Here is an 18317-nt window from a genome sequence, read left to right as displayed (position 1 = left end):
TGTGCTCTAAATTTGTTCAACAGAAAAACAAATAACCCAATGTTATCTTGCCAAAAGAAAACAAAATGGTTCAGTAATTTATTGTTTTTGTTTGCTTGTTTGCTTTTAAGTGGTCTGTTAGCAAAACAGCATTCTCTAGCTCTGCTCTCAAACTTTTGAGGATTGTTTTATTATTATTTTAAATAACATTCTTTTATGTGGCCCTATGTATCTCGAGCAGTCTTCTAAGAAGATTACTTATAAATTTGATGAGATATGTTGTATTATATTACACATACACAATTCCTTATTAATGCTTTATCAATATGCCCTGATGTTTGTGAGGAAAGAGAATAAACAGAGTTTTGGATTTCAAGAGTTAAGACTGGCTACCAGGGAGCCCTGACATGTTATGCCATTGCTTTATTTGATATTCCTTTTGAACTGTACAGGGAAAGTTCAACACTCTGCTCTCTCTCCACTGCAAGAAAGAGAATTAGTGAATACTTATTGTATCATAATGTTTTACGCCTTTCTAGTCATAATGTAGAAAAGTGAGCATCTCTTATATACATTATTTTTTTCAGTATCTCAGGCAGCTTCAACTGAAACCATAATAAAGCCCCTTCTTTTTGTAATTGTAACATCTATATTATAATAATTATATAATTGCAACATCTATAATAAGTGTAGAACAACACTTTGACTTAAGTGTGGATGCAAGCAATAGACTACATTTTACTGTAGGAAAAAGATTATCGTTCAAACTACTGGTGGAAACACAGCTAAAGTTCTGAACAAAACATTATTGCCACTGAAGTCAAGCAAAGACCCATGAACTTCTTTTGAGACAAGACTTCATCTCAAAGACTTGAAATAATTATTAACTGGCTGTTTGAAAATCACAATCAATCTAAATTTGTCTGAGGTGTAAAAGCACTCAATAAAAATGATTTCTGGCTTTGTTTTTAAACATGCTGATCTACCTACAAAACAAAGCAGAAAATAATAGGAAAAGATTGAATTTGGGGCATTTCAAATACATATTTTTAAGCTTTAAGTATTTTACATAAATACATAAATGTATTTATACAGTATATTAATATTGTAAAACTAAATATTTGTTTAACAGGCACCAATGAAGGCAAAGAAGGAAGGGCTGTACTCTGCCTAGTTCTGTGCCTTTGGGTAATGCTTCAATACATGTAGGTCCTCCTCCTGACACCAGATTTTCTGTATAATACACAGCAAAGCTTTACCACAAAGTAAATTTGATCAGGCACATCACTTGTTGCTAACACTAGAGAAACAGGCTTAGTCTCCTAAATATGCCTCAGTACCACACTACTCTGTCCTAGATTTAGTGCTATCAGTAAAATCTGCCTTGTGTTGCAAATTCCAGATCCCAGAGACATGGCATTTGCTGTAATTGTTTGAAAAGGTAATTGCCTAAGTACCAACATCAGAATGTTAAAAAGGCTGTTTTGTTTGCTGGAAATCTGTGTGCTTGTTCTGTGATAAAGATGATTCCACTTGGCAGTTGATTTTAATACATGTGTTAATGTAACTACACGATATGCATAAGAGCTGTTAAGAGAATTACAAAAGGTTAATGAATGAAATCATCATTTATAAGAGCTTATATTACGACATTCCACTATTTTAAATATGCAACAATAAAACCAAAGTCATTTTTGCATTTTAAAAGAATGGAGACTTCAAGTATTGTATATAAATTTATTTTCTCAGAAAAGATACAGGGGAAGTCATGCCTCTAAACATGTTTTTTCTTTAGTAAGCAAATATTTTATAAAGTAGATGTGTAGAATTTTCAATATTTTTCTTCCATGAAAAACCTCCATAAAATCCCCATTCATATTAAAATAAACTATGTATTTTATAGTCACTGCTCCTCAGCAAGGCAATTAAGAGTGCTTTTTTGTTTGTTTGTTTGTTTTTCCCCATTCAAATACGTAAACTTAATGAGCAAGCTTTCCAAAGGCAATGTCTTCTGCCATTCAGTTTACAGAATCCAAAGGACTTTGGTTGCTGTTTCACCTCAGTGCTCATGTGCTGCTGCTTCAGCAGCATTTGAAAATGAAAAGAAGCAATGTGCAAAAAATGCCCAAAGGGACTCACAATATTTTTCAAGACAGAGCTATCGACATACAACTAAATTCTCCCCCCCAGCCCTGTGTACTGTGACCCAAGGATTTTTGCAGCTCCTGTGAACTAGTCAGAAGAAAAACCAACAACTAGACAGTGCAGACTATAGATGACACCATTTCAAGGAAGCACACTCTCAGAAATTGCTTTTAATTCTGTCAATGTCAGTAGAAAATGCCAAAATGATAAAACATATGACTTACTAACCAAAAAATAACCAAACCAGTTACTGCTAGGCTGGTTTACGAGAGCTGCCTTGTCCATGAAAAAAAAATAAATTCAGCCTTTGGGCTAGACACCATCCTGTGTCATTGATATAAACCTGGAGGTCACTAGAAGCTCTGTGAATTTTAAATGGCATGACTGAAAACAGAATCTTTCCTCTAGCACATAAATTTTATGCAGCATAAAATATGTATGTATGCTTGACAACTTTTCCTTTCACTATATACAAAACTGACTCTTTCTTCTCTCTAAAATAACACTGTCAAACCAAGAGGGACTGCCAGAAACCTGTCACAGATAATAATCTATTTGCCCAAGTTGCTGAATAGCAATGAAAAAGAAGATATTGAGTGTCAGTTTCCAGGACATAAATTAAAGTTCCATGCCTGTTCCATGTTCTCCTCCCTACCAAATAATAATAATAATAATAATAATAATAATTAATAATAATAATAATAATAATAATAATAATAATAATAATAATAATAAATGAATTTTAATGATTTTTTTCTCTAATTGCTTAGTGGTATTGTGGTACATATACCTAAAGATTAGAGATAAATAAGGTTAGAAGTTTCAAAACAGTAAAAATTCCATGCAAACTCAAATAAATTTCAAGGACATTTCCACTAGAAAGAGTATTTCTGGTTTTATTACAAGTACAAATGCTGAAAATACCCACTTTAAAACAAAAGAAAACCTATTTTTATTCTTGCTTTTGGAGAAGGTGAAAAGGTAACACGGGGAGTTTTAGTTTACTTAAATAATTCATTGACAGTGGTTCTGCACATTGTTATGTGCCCCCAGTTTGAAGTTTTGGTGCCATTATTATTATTTTTAAAAATGATATAACATAATACACGTAACCAACAATAATGCACATATCATGGTTCAAGACCCTTGATTTCCCAGCCTGTCCTTTAACATATTTTCACATGTAAAGACAATAAAAGTATTATCTGTTAAGTGGAAACTGTGTAACTGTGTCTCCAGTATTTTAAGATTTTTTTAAATCCCTAAAAACAATTGTTTTCTTGTCCCAGCAGGTTTTTGCACCCACTCAAGCTCCTTTCTGAAACAACGAATACTATGTAGTAGTAGGCCACTTTTCCAAACCCGTTAACTTCCCTTTTGCTTCTACTTCTGTAAGTAAACTTCAAGTCTGTAAATACAATATTGACCCTCTGTGTTTTTTTTTTCTGAAACACCACAGGCTGTGTCTATGTTGTCTTGTAATCAGGACCAGGGAATTATCTCTGTTTTCCTGGCCAGTTTGCCCAACACAGTTATTGATGTGGATGCAGTAAGCAAAGGCAACAAGAAAAGCAACTACAATTGTGCCAGCAAGTAAAAGTATTTAAGTTATTATAGATGATTAATCATATGTCAGGTTGTCACAAGATGTATTTAGCCAACTGCTTTCTCTCTGAAATAACAGTGAAGTAAAAAGTAAAGTTCATATAGTATTGCTACATTTTCTCACTAGTCCAGTAAAAATTAAATCTGCTACAACAAGGTGAACTGAAGCCCTAAAATATAACACAAAGTCCAAACACATTTTTTTCAAGTAATATTAACATCCAAGAAAAAGTGTACAGGAACCATCTCTTCCTGTCATTAACAGAAAAATAGTCTTTTATGAAATTAGAAAACATAAGCCTATGGTGCTGAATGGTATTCATGTCAGTGCTGAAAGAATTCGCTGACATTGTTGCAAGGTTACTATCACCTATGAAAAACAATGTTCAGCATAGGTATATGAGTGCCAGAAATGGGCTTTCTTAAAGTGCTGTTTTTATGGAAGAGGAGGGAGAGCTGGTAAACTACTAAACTGGGGGAAAGAACATAACATTTCTGATATCCAGTAATTTACATAATAGAAAACATTCCTTTAATCTCTCTTTATGTTATATGAATACTCCATGGTTCCCTTGAGATACTTCTGTCTGATCAGGATGTGCACAAACACAACAAATACATTTACAGCTCTTGTCTCTATTGTATCATTTTGTTTAATTATTACTCCACTAAAATGAAAATAATAGCAGAAAAAAAAACTCAATTACCTTAATCAGCACATGCAAGTCCTGAAAGACCTTCAAACACACACACAAAAAAGTTTATTCTGTCATGTCCTTTCTCACAGTACCTTCTTACAGATCCAAGAAGTAATTCTAGCTTTAACTAAAGAACCCTAGCTTACTAAACCAACCTTCACAGGGAGATTTCTAGCCAAATTAGTTTTTATTCAACAAAAATATACAGACAAAGTAGCCATTTAAGTAAAAACTCATCTGCTTTATGTAACTCAATGATATTAGACAGCTTTGTAGTGTTCAGAACTAAGGGGCTAATCTTTGATCAAAGTCACAAGAAAATTTTCATTGATTTGACTCAAGCCTGCCTGGCAACTACTGATGTGGATGGAGTAAGCAAAGGGAACAAGGAAAGGAACAGAAATTGATTCTGTTTCCTGTCAAATTTACTGAATTAAAAACCAGTCAGAAGTGTAAATTTCCAAATAGTTCTGTCCAGCTCCACTGACATAATTTACACTAGAAAGCTAAAATTCCCATTTAGCTATTGACTATTGGACCTCTTCCTGAATGAAATATATACAAATATGCAACATAGTGACTGCTCAAATGGTAGTTGCAAAAGGCCTTACTTCATCTTGCAGTATTAAATTACAGAGTGGCCTGCAAAGGTCCCTTCTAACTCTCTTCTATAGCACAGAGGAAAACGAGGCCAAAATAAGTAAACTGAACTTCAGACTCCTGTACACTTTTAGGAAGCTTGTTAAGATAGACAGTCTGCTTTCTTTTCTTCTCAGGTTTCTCCATCCTTGCAAGGTACCAGTGCAACCAACAGTTACATACTTTTATAACACTTCTCAGTGAAGTATCCAAAAATGGTACCACCTAAATTTTAGGATGCATAGCTTGGTGGGCAACTCTCCAGTGAAAATCAGTGACTGCTGAAGCACAATTCATCAAAACATTAACTAATCAGTTTTCTAAGTAGAAAAAGCCTTCAATCAAGAACTCTATTCCTTGCTCTGTCTGGTTTGAGAGCATACTGTACTGAGATGCAGAAAGAGACAAGAAAACCATGAATAATGAACCCTACAACTATGTCTGTTTCTCAGTTCTCTGTAATCCATAAATAAATAAATAAATAAATAAATAAACAAACAAACTATTCGTGTAGCTGCATTCACTGCTTAAAGTCATTAGCAAAAAATAAATATATAAAGAGAAATAGAGAGACAAAATGAGGCATGTATGGGAAGAAAACAAATAAACAAACAAACAACAGGGATATTCAGACTCTTCTAAGTCATCAAGCTTCCATGGACAGAATTTGTGTCATCTTGATCCTTCTGAAAAGTGTCTCACAGGTATCTGCCTTCACTTACCAATGTTCAGTGTATAACCTAGTATCAGTAATATGGGAAAGACATGATGGGAAATGTTATCTTTCCACCAGAAGTGCACTTTTGATCCATGTATACACATTCTCTATTTAAACCTTCATTCAGCAATATAGGCAAAAGTACTTCTAAATTCCCACATAAACACCCCTGGGAATTTTCACTGGAAGAGTGCAACTTTAGATCTGTCAGACAGTAACATGTTATTACCTTGAGGATGTTATCTTAACCTGAGGTCTAAAATATAATTGAACTGCAATTCAGATGACTTGAGACCTAGCAGGAAGAGGTGTGGAAATCTTCCCAAAAGGATTCCATGGGGAGAAGTCTTATTTATTTAATGTGGATAAATATGACAAAATGGGATACTCATATCCCAAGTATTAATAAGTTTATGGTTGAGAAGAGGAACTAAAGACAGCCTTGAGCAGCAGCTGTGATACAGAAGATGTTAACTAGAAGAATTGGAACAGGAAAAAAGTAGCTCCAAGCAGATTAACTCAATTTAATGGCAGAAGATTTTGAACACTGAGAAATTCTGTGTTAAGGTATTATGGGCAAAAGAAGATGTTCCCTTTCAGCGACTTATGATTTGTACTGTGGGATAGAATCCAGAGGATCTTCACAGAGCCTGTTCTACTTAAGTTGAGCAGACGATGTTTACATTTGAAAGATCTCTTTTTAGATTTGAAACAGTCTACAAAAAGCCATCAAGCGAGAAGGTATATGCTTGATTAAATTAAGAGATTATTTATTGTTACCTGTCAGCATGAAAACTTTGCCTTTTCTCCAGAGGCACAGAAGTTGTTTTCTATACTAAAACAAGGATTTGGGGTTTGCTGTCAAAGAATGTCACGAAGCAACTAGATGATTTCTCAGGACTGCTGTTTTGAATGTTACTACCATTGTTTCTTCAGCCAAAGCAACATTCTTCATTTTTGTTAGCGGGTTGGAAGCTTTCCACATGTTGAAAGCTTTCGAAAACTTTGGCTTCATTGGGAAAGAATTTGGATAAAGTTTCTGAAACAGATAGATATAACTTGGCAGAAGGAAAGAAGGCAATTGGGACACAGACTGTGACTTCACTATGCAATGAACAGCATTTGCAGGTGACTTTTGGAAATATGGTGAGAGTTTTTTGGAAAAGAGAAACATGGGAGTCTGACATTTTCCAGTTGTTGATTTCTTCTGTGCTCAAGAAAGAAGACATCAACATGTATAAGCTTATAAATAAATACAATTTTATCAACAATTTATACCTCTAATTTTAAGATCACAATTTCTGAGTAGGTTGTAAACAGGTGGCATATACTAAAATGAAATGATTTTATGAACTGCAGCAGAAAATCAGAATTCTTTGGTGTTGCAAACTATATTAGACTGTGTTTTAAAAGTTCTTCCAGAAAGCAATAACACTTCTTTCTTTAACCTGCATAGCCCAGCACTGCAACCATCGCTCCCTTGGGTAAATCCAACAATTTCCAGGAAGTTTCCCTGAATGTGTGTCCATGATGCCAAAAGCAGAATTTGCTTCAAAACTATATGGAGCAGTAAAAATAAATCTCTTGACTATTTCTCTCCTATTATTATGCTGGGAGATACACAATTGTGAAGATATTAATCACAGTTTACTCTGTACAGAAAAGTCAATAGAATGTTTAACTCAATTTATACACAAGCTTTAAGTAATTCACCTGTTTAATTTTCCACTGTCAATAGCTTATTTCTTCTAATTAAATCTTTTTTATTTCAGCTTCCAGTGGGCCTGATTTTTCTCTTAGTAACAGCAGTTTATTATAATATCTGTAAGCAATCAAATGGTGGTAGTGTTTGAATAGGACCAATGTAAGAAAAAGGAAAATCGAGCGTCGTTGACTTTGTACAACAGATTTGCCAGTCTGATCACAGCTATACTGTGTTTACTAAACATTTAATGGAATGCTGGGTGGGATTTTTTTTTTAATATTATTTTTTTTTAATGTTCAGAGCTCTTTTTTAAAGGAGCAAACATCGAGATCATAGAAAAAGGAGAAAGTCTGTTCAGAAGACATTAAGTCTTCAAGACTTACCTTTGCCTCTTTCATATGCACTGAAAACTGAAGGCTAAGCTACATATTAAAGTAAAATATCCTGTCATAATCAAAATTTTGTTATGGGCAAAGGAGTGTACACGTTAGCAATCCAGTCAAAAAATTATCAGTAGTTATTAACAATTTTTTTATTGTCATCACCTAGCTAAAACCCAGGGATCAGACGCTAGTTGTTTTTCTGTTGTTAAACAAACTACAGCTATCTCAAGTAAATCCTGAAATTTTGCTTTGCCAGGTCAACACAAAGTCTGTTGCCTTTTTCTGGTAGTGCAAAAATAATATGTACTAGGCTGTAATATAACCACCCTCTTTCTTTTCAACACACTAATGGAAAATGTTATGAATATAATGGAATGTTCATAATACAGATTATTAAATGCTTTAATCAGAGGTATAGAGATTAGGCAGAGGCTTGAAAAAAGTGACTGAATGCATGAAAAAAGCAAGATACATGGTATCTATCATTAAAGAAGAAAATAAAATTCATTTTTTCAAAGCAAAAATAACTTCAGAAAGTTATCCAGAAACTGATAATGCTGATATCAACTACTCGTGATTTTTTTAGTCACAACAATGGAATGAAAGATTGAATTAAGGCACAATAGACAGTTGAAATGCCTTTTACTTAGGCCAAATTTTGAATTCCAACCCACCAAATGAAAAGCTTCAGATACACAAAACCATTTTGATAATAAAATTATTATTATTTTTTAAATATTTCATGAATAAAGTACTGGTATGACTTATAGTTCTAATAAAGGTGAAGACAATAGATTAAGAAATCAAGAGAAGTTCATGAATAAAGTGAAATCTTCAGTGGGTAGAGCATGGGGTCAAATAAATGAAAAACCAATTAAATACTTCTTAAAAGACCACAGGACAAAAACAAATAAGACCTAAAAGCACTTGCTGTGATCTTCTAAAAGAATATCCCTGACAAAAACAGAAAAGACAATTGATGACAGCAGGCAAGGATCTCTGGAGTCAAAAGAAAACTATTAAAACAGACTGCCTGCTGGCAACTCTCAATTTCTGTGATTTTAAATGCAAAACAATAGCCCCTTCCATATTCCAATGAATTGCCTACAATTTATTGAAGCTTTTTTTTTTTGGGAATCCAACTATATTTGATATAGTGGAAGAGTAGACTTTCCTGTTTATCTGAAATCCACTCATGTTAAGTTAGATCTCCCTGAGACAGTGCACACAGAATTAGGAAACTTTTAGAGGAATCTTATGGTTCCTTCATGTGTTTAAGGAATCATATGAGACTGAAAAACAGAAAAACCAGACCTCTGTTTCATGCCAATATCATTAGTGCAGAAATTTGCAGTAATAAACTCTGCCACCTGCACATTGGCATACAGTTCTTTCATGTAATTCCTACCAGTTACTTCAACTAATGATTTCTACAGCCAAATTTAGATCATGCCCCACAATGAAATGCTGATATACCGATGTTAACATGGAAAGTTGACATTAAAAGCTGCTAATGAAAGAAAGTTGGTAAATTATGACACGGGTGTAGAATAAGAACTAAGAGACTTTAGCTTCCACCAGCAAAGATATGCTGTTACAGGTGGCAGGCATAAGTACAGCGAAGCTATGAAATTCAAAAAACACCTGCAACTAGGTTGTGGTTTTAGTTAGCTTAATTCTATGTACCTCCCAATAGACAAAAGTAAAATTATTCCTACCCTGCATATGCAGTTACAATAAAAAAATGCACACTTGATTTTACAGAAAAGTCTGCTTTGCCAGCTGTAAGTAAAACAAAACAGAACAAGCACAACAAAACAAAGAAACAAACAAACAAAAAAAGTGTGCATCTTATTTGTATAGGACTGCAACAATCAGAAAGTCTTTTGCTAAAGCCAGACAACTTTGACTTCTACACAAGTCCAGCTGGTTTATATGCTGAAGTCTATTAATTCCCTGCATAAGAAGGTAACAAGAAGCTTGCTGTGACATTACGCTCAAAACAGTGGCATTCATTCTGCAGTCTTCCCTGGCAGGTGTCATATTTTACTGTCTTACATTCACATATACAGTTATTTTCACATGCACTGAATTAAGTAGCAAGAAAAAATCAAGGCTTTCACAGGACAACTAAGCAAACGTAAAATGTCCATAATATAATATAAAATAATATATTTATTTTTTATTATGGTGAAAACTATAATGACAAATGAAAGTACTAACTCTTCAAGATATCCAAACTATGATATTGGACTAAGTATGGAGAGTAAGAAAAATGTTACAGCAATACAAATGAATGGCTGCATGTGATCATTGGGATATTATGTGAACTGACTGAAAAGATTTAGACTGAAATAGAAAATAGAAAATAGACTGAAATAGACTGAAAAGATTTACTCCGAAGAATATTCAATTCAGATTATTTCAGAATAAATTCAGAATATGAAACTTGGTTTTACGTTGCAGGACTTGGGGAATTTTTGTTGCTGTGGGGGAAGGTCTGGAGAAACTAAACCTAGCCTTTCAGCAGTTTTCATGTGTGTTTACCTTCCAGAATGCAAACTTAAGGCAATCTGAAAATTGGGTTCATTACAAGATAACCATTGAGCAAAATTAGTAGTGAGTTGGTAAAATCTTTATTTGTCATAATATTTGATAAACAATCAACAGTGAAATCTTTCCAGGACCAAAAAGGTACAAGGAAGCACATGAAGAAGTATCAGTGTTAGTCACTTCTATCTGTAAGCTGGAGTTTTGAGTAGACATAGCTAAATAAGAAAGCATGAGGCTGATAAATACCTGTTTTTCCTAACTATGAAATGCCAGCACCTTAAAAAAAACTCGTGTTCAAGACCCTAGAGTATAACCAAAGCAGTACTTAATTCTTTCATGAGTGTATTTATATAACAAGGCAATGAAACACTAACTTGTAAGCTACGGTATTGATTTTTGTGCTCAAAAAAATTCCAATGGTGGAAGAAAATTTAATATATTTTTCATTAAAAATGTTCATTTTACAAAACAGGTGAATTCTGATTTCTTGTAATTACTATTCAAATATTATTCACTTCTATATTTAAACAATTCAATTCACCTTATGCTCAGCTCTATTTCATTAATGGGGTGAAAAGAGAAAACTTCTTCCCAAATGAATTGTTACTCTCCTTTTAACCTTTTCTCATTAAAATATTTATTATTTTTTTTACATTTTCTTAACTCCCTGTTTATATTACTGACTACAGAGATAATATATTTTCAACAGTAAATCAAACAGTAGACATAAAAAACATTGCCATTCATTGCAGCCAATGCTATCAATGAAGACTGAAATACCTTCACTATAGAATGAAGAAAAATTTTGGCTAAGTAACTAGGCTGACATATAAAATGCTTCAAATACTTTGTGTATATGTGTGTGTATATCTAGACCTATTTGCGATCAACTTTGTATTTTCCAACTCATACTTAGGTCATGACTTTGCTAACAAATGGACGTGACATTGCAAACATCATATTGGCCATAGCTGAACCAGAAATGCCCATATTTAGATAGAAAGTACGATTTAGCAAAATCACAGAATCATACAATGCTTTGAGTTGGAAGGGACCTTTAATGATCATCTAGATCCAACCCCCCTGCCATGGGCCGGGAAATCTCTCACTAAATCACACTGCCCAAAGCCACATCAACCTGACCTTGAACAACTTCAAGGAAAGAGCATCCACAGCTTCCCTGGGCAACCTGTTCCAGTTATCTTTCTGGGCTGCAAGCACACATTGCCAGCTCATGTTGACCTACTTGTCAACCAACACCCCCAAGTCCTTCTCCTCAGAGCTGCTCTCAATCCATTCACCATCCAGCCTGTATTTGTGATTGGGATTGCCCCAGCCCAGATGCAGGACCTTGCACTTGGCTTTGTTGAACTTCATGAAGTTTGCACAGGCCCACTTCTCAAGCCTGTCTAGGTCCCTATGGATGGCATCCCTTCCTTCTGTTGTGCTGGCTGTGCCACTCAGCTTTGTGTCATGCACAAACTTGTTGAGGGTGCACTCCGTCCCACTGTTTATATCATTACTAGACATTAAATGGAAGCGGTCCCTCTACAGACCCCTGAGGGACACCATTTGTCTCTGATCTCTGCCTGTACATAGAGCCATTAACTTCAACTCTCTGGATGTGGCCATCCAACCAGTTACTTATCCACTGCATAGTCTACCCTTCAAATCCACTTCTCTCCAATTTGGAGACAAGGATCTTGTGTGGAACCATGTCAAAGGCCTTACAGAAGTCTAGGTAGATGACAGGAGTTAATTTTCCCTTGTCCACTGATGTAGTCACTCCATCATTGAAGATAGATGATGACCATACTAGATTGGTCATGCATGATTTGCCCTTCCTGAAGTCATGTTGGCTGTCTCAGTTCACCTCCCTACCTTAACATATGTCTTAACATGGCTTCAAAGAAGATCTGTTCCATGATTTTCCCAGGCACAGAGATGAGGTTGCGTGGTCTGTAGTTCCATGGTCTTCCTTTCTACCATTTTTAAAAATTGGAGTGACATTTCCCTTTCCAGTCACCAGGGACTCCACCTGACTGCCATGACTTTTCAAATATGATGGAGGGTGTTTTGGTAACTACATCAACCAGTTCACTCAGGACCCTGGGATACATCAAGTATTTTTAAAAGACTGAAACAAACACACACCTTAACTTCCAGAAACAAACCTAACGATTTATAATTCTTTTGCACAGTATTTTTCCAAAACTTCCTTAGACAGGTACTGAAAGCTTTCTTACTTCTCCAGCATGACTCTGCAGAATATTTAGAAAATGCCATGGTATTTTTCACACCAGCCCTGTGGTTAAAACAACTTGCTTTTTTTTGAGAGAGAGAGAGCTTCATTATTATTAGGCTACTCTCCACACAGGGATATAATATCATCCCCTTTTGAAAGCACATATTTTTGCAGAGAAGACTGAAAGACTGATTGAAAAAAAAAGAAAGTAAGAAGCAACGCTGCCTCACAGTCAAGGAGTGATATGTCTTCTTGTTTTGATCACAGAATAAGAATACTTGTCTCTTATCTAACAACTGTTTTCTTCTTCTACTTCTTACTCATTGAGACGCATAATAAAGGATCTGCTTAAGTATGAATAAGTGTACTGTTGCAACTTCAATTTTAAATTTTGTAAAGCAATTTTTCCAATTTTGAACTCCATTATTCTTTTAAACAACACCAACACAAATTATATCAATTTAAAAAAAAAAAGCAACAAAAAACACACTTACCTGATGAGATGTCTATTCGGTTCTTCTTGATTTGGGTGACATTGATGTGAACGCTGACTTTGCCTTCATTAATGTCAATCTCAACATTGCCCAGGCCATCTGCAAAGTTGCTGAAGACAAGAAGTCCATTGGGGTTCCAGGTTCGGAAAAGGAAACTGACTGAAAACAGATCCTGGCTTGGGCGACCAGGAACCTCAAGGTAACTGGTGTCATTGAAAAAGACAGGCACTGTATGTGGCTCCACACAAGAAAAACTTAAATTTCCCTAAGTAAAACACACACAAAAAAGTAACAACATAAGCAAAATTTTAAGATTCCACTAAATTCATAGCTACCTCTAGAAAAGCATTCTAGGTTTCATTCAATCCAGAGACTACTGTAGTCAATGTAAGCTCCATGTAAAAATGTGTTATTAATATTATCATTATTGTTATTATTATAAGGTGTTTGTTGACATTTCTGTTTTGCCTAGAGGCTTCTGCCAAAGAAGTGGCCTAATTATATTTTGCACTGTGCATACACATAGTAAGAGGCAGTCTCTGCCCTGAAGAGTTGTAGTCTAACAAAAAGCTTAGAGGAACGCATTAATATTCCCAGTTCAAAGATGATGAAATGAATCCAAGAGAAACTTGAACTTGTTCATGGTAACCAAAGAAATCTATAAGAGGGCAATAGTTCATGAAATAAAGTTTTCAAAATACCCTTATATCACCATGTCAAATCAGTACAATGTGTGAGGTTGTAAAAGAAGGACATATAATACCTTGTGAACAGCTAGCTTCTCTGTTATGTTTTCTGATGGATAATACTAGACAAGCTAATACTTTATTTCATGAAGTTGAATGATTTGGAGTGGCTGATCATGAACAATGCCTAATATTTTTGGTCAATTAATCATTTTCTCTGTAAAAGGAGTTGAGTTTTGCACACTATAAAATTTCAGTCTTAGGGAAACTGACAAAAATCCAGTCAGGTATACTGATCGCAAAAGCTTTAAAACATACCTGTAAATAAGACCAGAGTTACAGACATAAATTTTTCACTCTGGTTCAGATGTCATTTCTCATAAGAGAACACAATGGCAGACTGTATTATAGACATCATTTTTTTCCTTAAATATAATAAGCAATGTAAAGCTCTTATTTTAAACCACATTCCTCTAAGGAGATCTCTGTCCAGAACTGATATTTTAATGCTTCATTGAATAGAACAGGAAGACTTGCTCTACTGAAGAACTGTTCTACCATGTGGCAAAGAGGACCTTGTTCTATGGTTAAGTTTTCTGATGCACTGTGGCAAAATGATACTCTGTAGCAATTTCAATTTAATTTGATAAGGAAAGATTTTGTCTGATGCAGTATCAGATGATCAGAGCAGCAGTTCCATTGCCACTTGCTTCAACAATAAAAATTATTAAGGATTGAACAACATTTTCAGAGGTACTCAGATATTTAGATAGAAGGTTCATCTGAGCACTGTTCAGAATCCCAGTCAGAGTAAGACATAATTTTTAGCACATAAATATTTTAAACTCCAACTTACTGACTTTCTGTTACATATCATTCCTTTAATGACAAACACTTTTTTTTTATTATTATTCATAGTGGATAAATGCACCTGAAAAATCACCTTGAGGGAAATTAGAGCATTTGGATGCCAGATAGTAACTTTCTAAGATGTGTGGGTGGAAGACCTAAGTAAATTTTCTTAGAAGTACTTGTTTTCAGTTGGAAATGGGCTAGATAATGTCATAAGGAAGCAAGTCTGTGTACTAACAGACATTTTGAGACATGACTGATTATAGACATGACTAATTTAGACAAAGTCCTAAAAAAATCTCTTTTTAAAGGAATGAAAACACTTTATTTATGTCACAGCATGATACACCTACGTGGCAGATTCAGTTTCTTATTTAGTATCGCCATGTCACAACTAACAAAATAAAAATAATAAAGACTTTCTTGAGCGCTCAGATTTATTCTTAGATGTATTCTGCATAACTACCTCTTTTTCCTACAGAATGTCAGAAATTATACTGCCACACAGTCTACTTACATTAGCCAGTAATACAAGTAGTAGCTAGACTATCAGGTTACCTCCATTATCAATCACAAAACATTGGAGTTTCCATTACTCTGGAACTAAAGAAGAGATTTCTCTTTGCTGATCTCAAAAAAAGATTTGTTCCTATCTTTATGATAAAATTGCAACATCAGAAACCATGTTCTTTTCATATACCATGTATGTTCCACGGGTAACAAAATACATTTAAGGATTAAGGAAAATGATTAGCTAAAACAACTATAGGAATCTTTCAAATTGGAGTGTGAACTACAGAAATGACAACTACTTTCTCAGTAAAGCCAAAGGACCTCCCTTTAGCTGCTTTGATACTGATCAGCTTGACTTTATTTATTTATTTATTTATTTCAGTCTAAAAGTTGCTTAGAGATTTTCATTTCAAGCTTTCAGCCAACGAAGCACTATGTTGAAATGCTAACACATTTGTTTGGATACTTTCAGTCTGAATATTTCCAAGTGTGATACACATATTTTGGTTAAACCATAGGTTTTACATACAGAAAAAAAAAAAAAAAATGGAATTTGGATGAAATACACTCTGCAACCCTTTGTTAACATTCTCAGTGTAGTAGTCATACTATGGATTAGAAATATATTTTGTTACATAGATAAGGTAATTCAGTGTAGGCACAGAGGACAATAACATTTTGTAAGAACTTGCATCTTACAATTCAGTCAGAGACACTAGTCACAGATGACAAGAAGCACTCAGAAAGCATTTTGTTAGACATTTTTAAGTTTCTCTTTCTGTCTTGTTACTGTGAAGAACTAACAATTTCCTCATAAAAATAAGGCTTTCATATCCTGATGCATGAGACACTTGTACATATAACACCTATTAAGGTTAATGGAACCGAATCCATTCAAATCCTTTTTCACATCAGTGAGCTCATTTATCATAAACACTAACTGCATAAGAGATTTCTTGAGGAAGTAACATATAATTCTAATTTCTCTGTTAGCTAAAATGGTATTTTCCCTGTTGAAACATTTAGAATAATCTCAACTGGATTCCCAATTCCCACTAAGATTGTACTTCACAAAAGGACTGTCTTAATTTAAGCCCATTGGATACACATTGTTCACTAGGTCTAGGCTAAAAATTAGAACTAATTTGCAGCTTGTCTCTATAAAAGCATCCCTGTTTTTCAAAGAGAAAGAGATCCTTCTGTGTAGATTCAGAATAATTTCTGAATCCCAAGCCCCAGAAGGCAAAGGCAGGGATGGGGAGAATGAAGAACAGCCCACTGTAGGAGCTTTGTGACCACCTAAGGAACCTAAGGGTGCACAAGTCCAAGGGGCCTGATGAGATACACCCATGGGTCCTGAAGGAACTGGCAGATGAAGTTACTAAGGCACTGTCCATCATATTTGAGAAGTCATCGCAGTGCAGTGACGTTCGCAGTAACTGGAAGAGGGGAAACATAACCCTAATTTTCAATAGGGAATAAAAGAAGACCCAGGGAAGTACAGTCACATCAGTCCTCACCTCTGTGCCTGGCAAGATCATGGATCCTCCTAGGAACTCTGCTAAGGCACATGGAAAATAAGGAGGTGATTGGTGACAGCCAACGTCTTCACTAAAGGCAGATCAAGCCTGACAAATCTGGTGGCCTTCTACAACAGGATTACGGCATTGGTGGATAGGGAAAGAGCAACTAATGTCATCTACCAGGACTTGTGCAAAAGCATTTGACACTGTCCCCCATGATATCCTTGTCTTTAAATTGGACAGACATGGATCTGATGGATGGCACACTCAGTGGATAAGAAATTGGCTAGATGGTTGCACTCAGTATCAGAACAGTTGCTGTTTGACATCTTTGTTGGTGACACGGACAGTGGGATCAATTGCACTCTCAGCAAGTTTGCTGATGACACCAAGCTGTGTGGTGTGGTTGACACACTGGAGGGAAGGGATGCCATCCATAGGGACCTAGACAGGCTTGAGGAAGTGGGCCTGTGCAAACTTCATGAAGTTCAACAAAGCCAAGTGCAAGGTCCTGTATCTGGGCTGGGGCAATCCCAATCACAAATACAGGCTGGATGGTGAATGGATTGAGAGCAGCTCTGAGGAGAAGGACTTGAGGGTGTTGGTTGACAAGTAGGTCAACATGAGCTGGCAATGTGTGCTTGCAGCCCAAAAAGCCAACCGTACCCTGGGCTACATCAAAAGAAGCACGGCCAGCAGGTCGAGGTCCCTCTCTACTCTGCTCTTGTGAGACTCCACCTGGAGTACTGCATTCAGCTCTGGTGTCCCCAGCACAAAAATGAGTTCAGAGGAGGGCCATGAGGAGGATCAGAGGGCTAGAGCACCTCTGCTATGAAGACAGGCTGAGGGAGTTGAGGTTTTTCAGGCTATAGAAGAGAAGGCTCTGGGGAGACCTTAAACCCATTTTCCATTATCTAAAGATGTTCTACAAGAAGGCAGGAGAGGGATTCTTTGTCAGGGAGTGTAGTGACAGGACAAGGGTTAACAGTTTTTAAAAAGAGCATATTACTATCAGGTATTAGGAAGTAATTATTTACTCAGAGGGTGAATGAAGGTTATGAAACAGGTTGCCTAGAGAAGTTGTGGATGTGCCACCCCTGGAAGTGTTCAAGGCCAGGCTGGACAGGGCTTTGAGCAACCTGGTCTAATGGAAGGTGTGTGTCCCCCCATGGTAGCGGGGGTGGAACTAGATGATCTTTAAGGTCCCTTGCAACCTAAACTACTCTACAATTCTATAATAATTTGCTGAATACCTTTCTGGGCAGTGATATGGAAGTCAAATCAAACATACAGTGTGCATTTATACTCATATATGTGCATTTATACTGAAAAACTGTTGGCCTTATTAAAGAATTACTTATAATACATTGGAAGGGAAATTATGAAAATATCTTAATTTGGTCAGTTTGATCTTTGTATCATGATCTCTGTCTTGCAAGTTAGCTTCATGTTTACCTTTTATAAAGGATTTTTGCTTTCAGATCTTATCCCTTGTGGAAATACTACCTGGCCTTAAAAAAATTCTAAATTAATAGAGATAATGGATGAATACCTATCTTGCAAAAGAGAGCTCATGAGT

The 18317-nt window shown here is 35.5% G+C and overlaps 1 protein-coding gene across 21 annotated transcripts in view; it reads right to left on the bottom strand.

The window, feature by feature from the left end:
* The window catches only part of CNTNAP2 (contactin associated protein 2), a 1168055-nt gene that overhangs the window by 585288 nt on the left and 564450 nt on the right, over nucleotides 1-18317 (bottom strand). For all 21 annotated transcript variants that reach the window (XM_083826978.1, XM_083826979.1, XM_083826989.1 and 18 more), the window contains one exon: nucleotides 13165-13429. In XM_083826978.1, coding sequence (XP_083683104.1) covers nucleotides 13165-13429 — 265 coding nt within the window. The remainder of the gene's footprint in view (nucleotides 1-13164; nucleotides 13430-18317) is intronic.

Source organism: Anser anser, assembly GCF_964211835.1.
Source record: "Anser anser genome assembly, chromosome: 2".
NCBI lineage: Eukaryota > Metazoa > Chordata > Aves > Anseriformes > Anatidae > Anser > Anser anser.
This window is presented reverse-complemented; position numbering and strand designations above follow the sequence as displayed.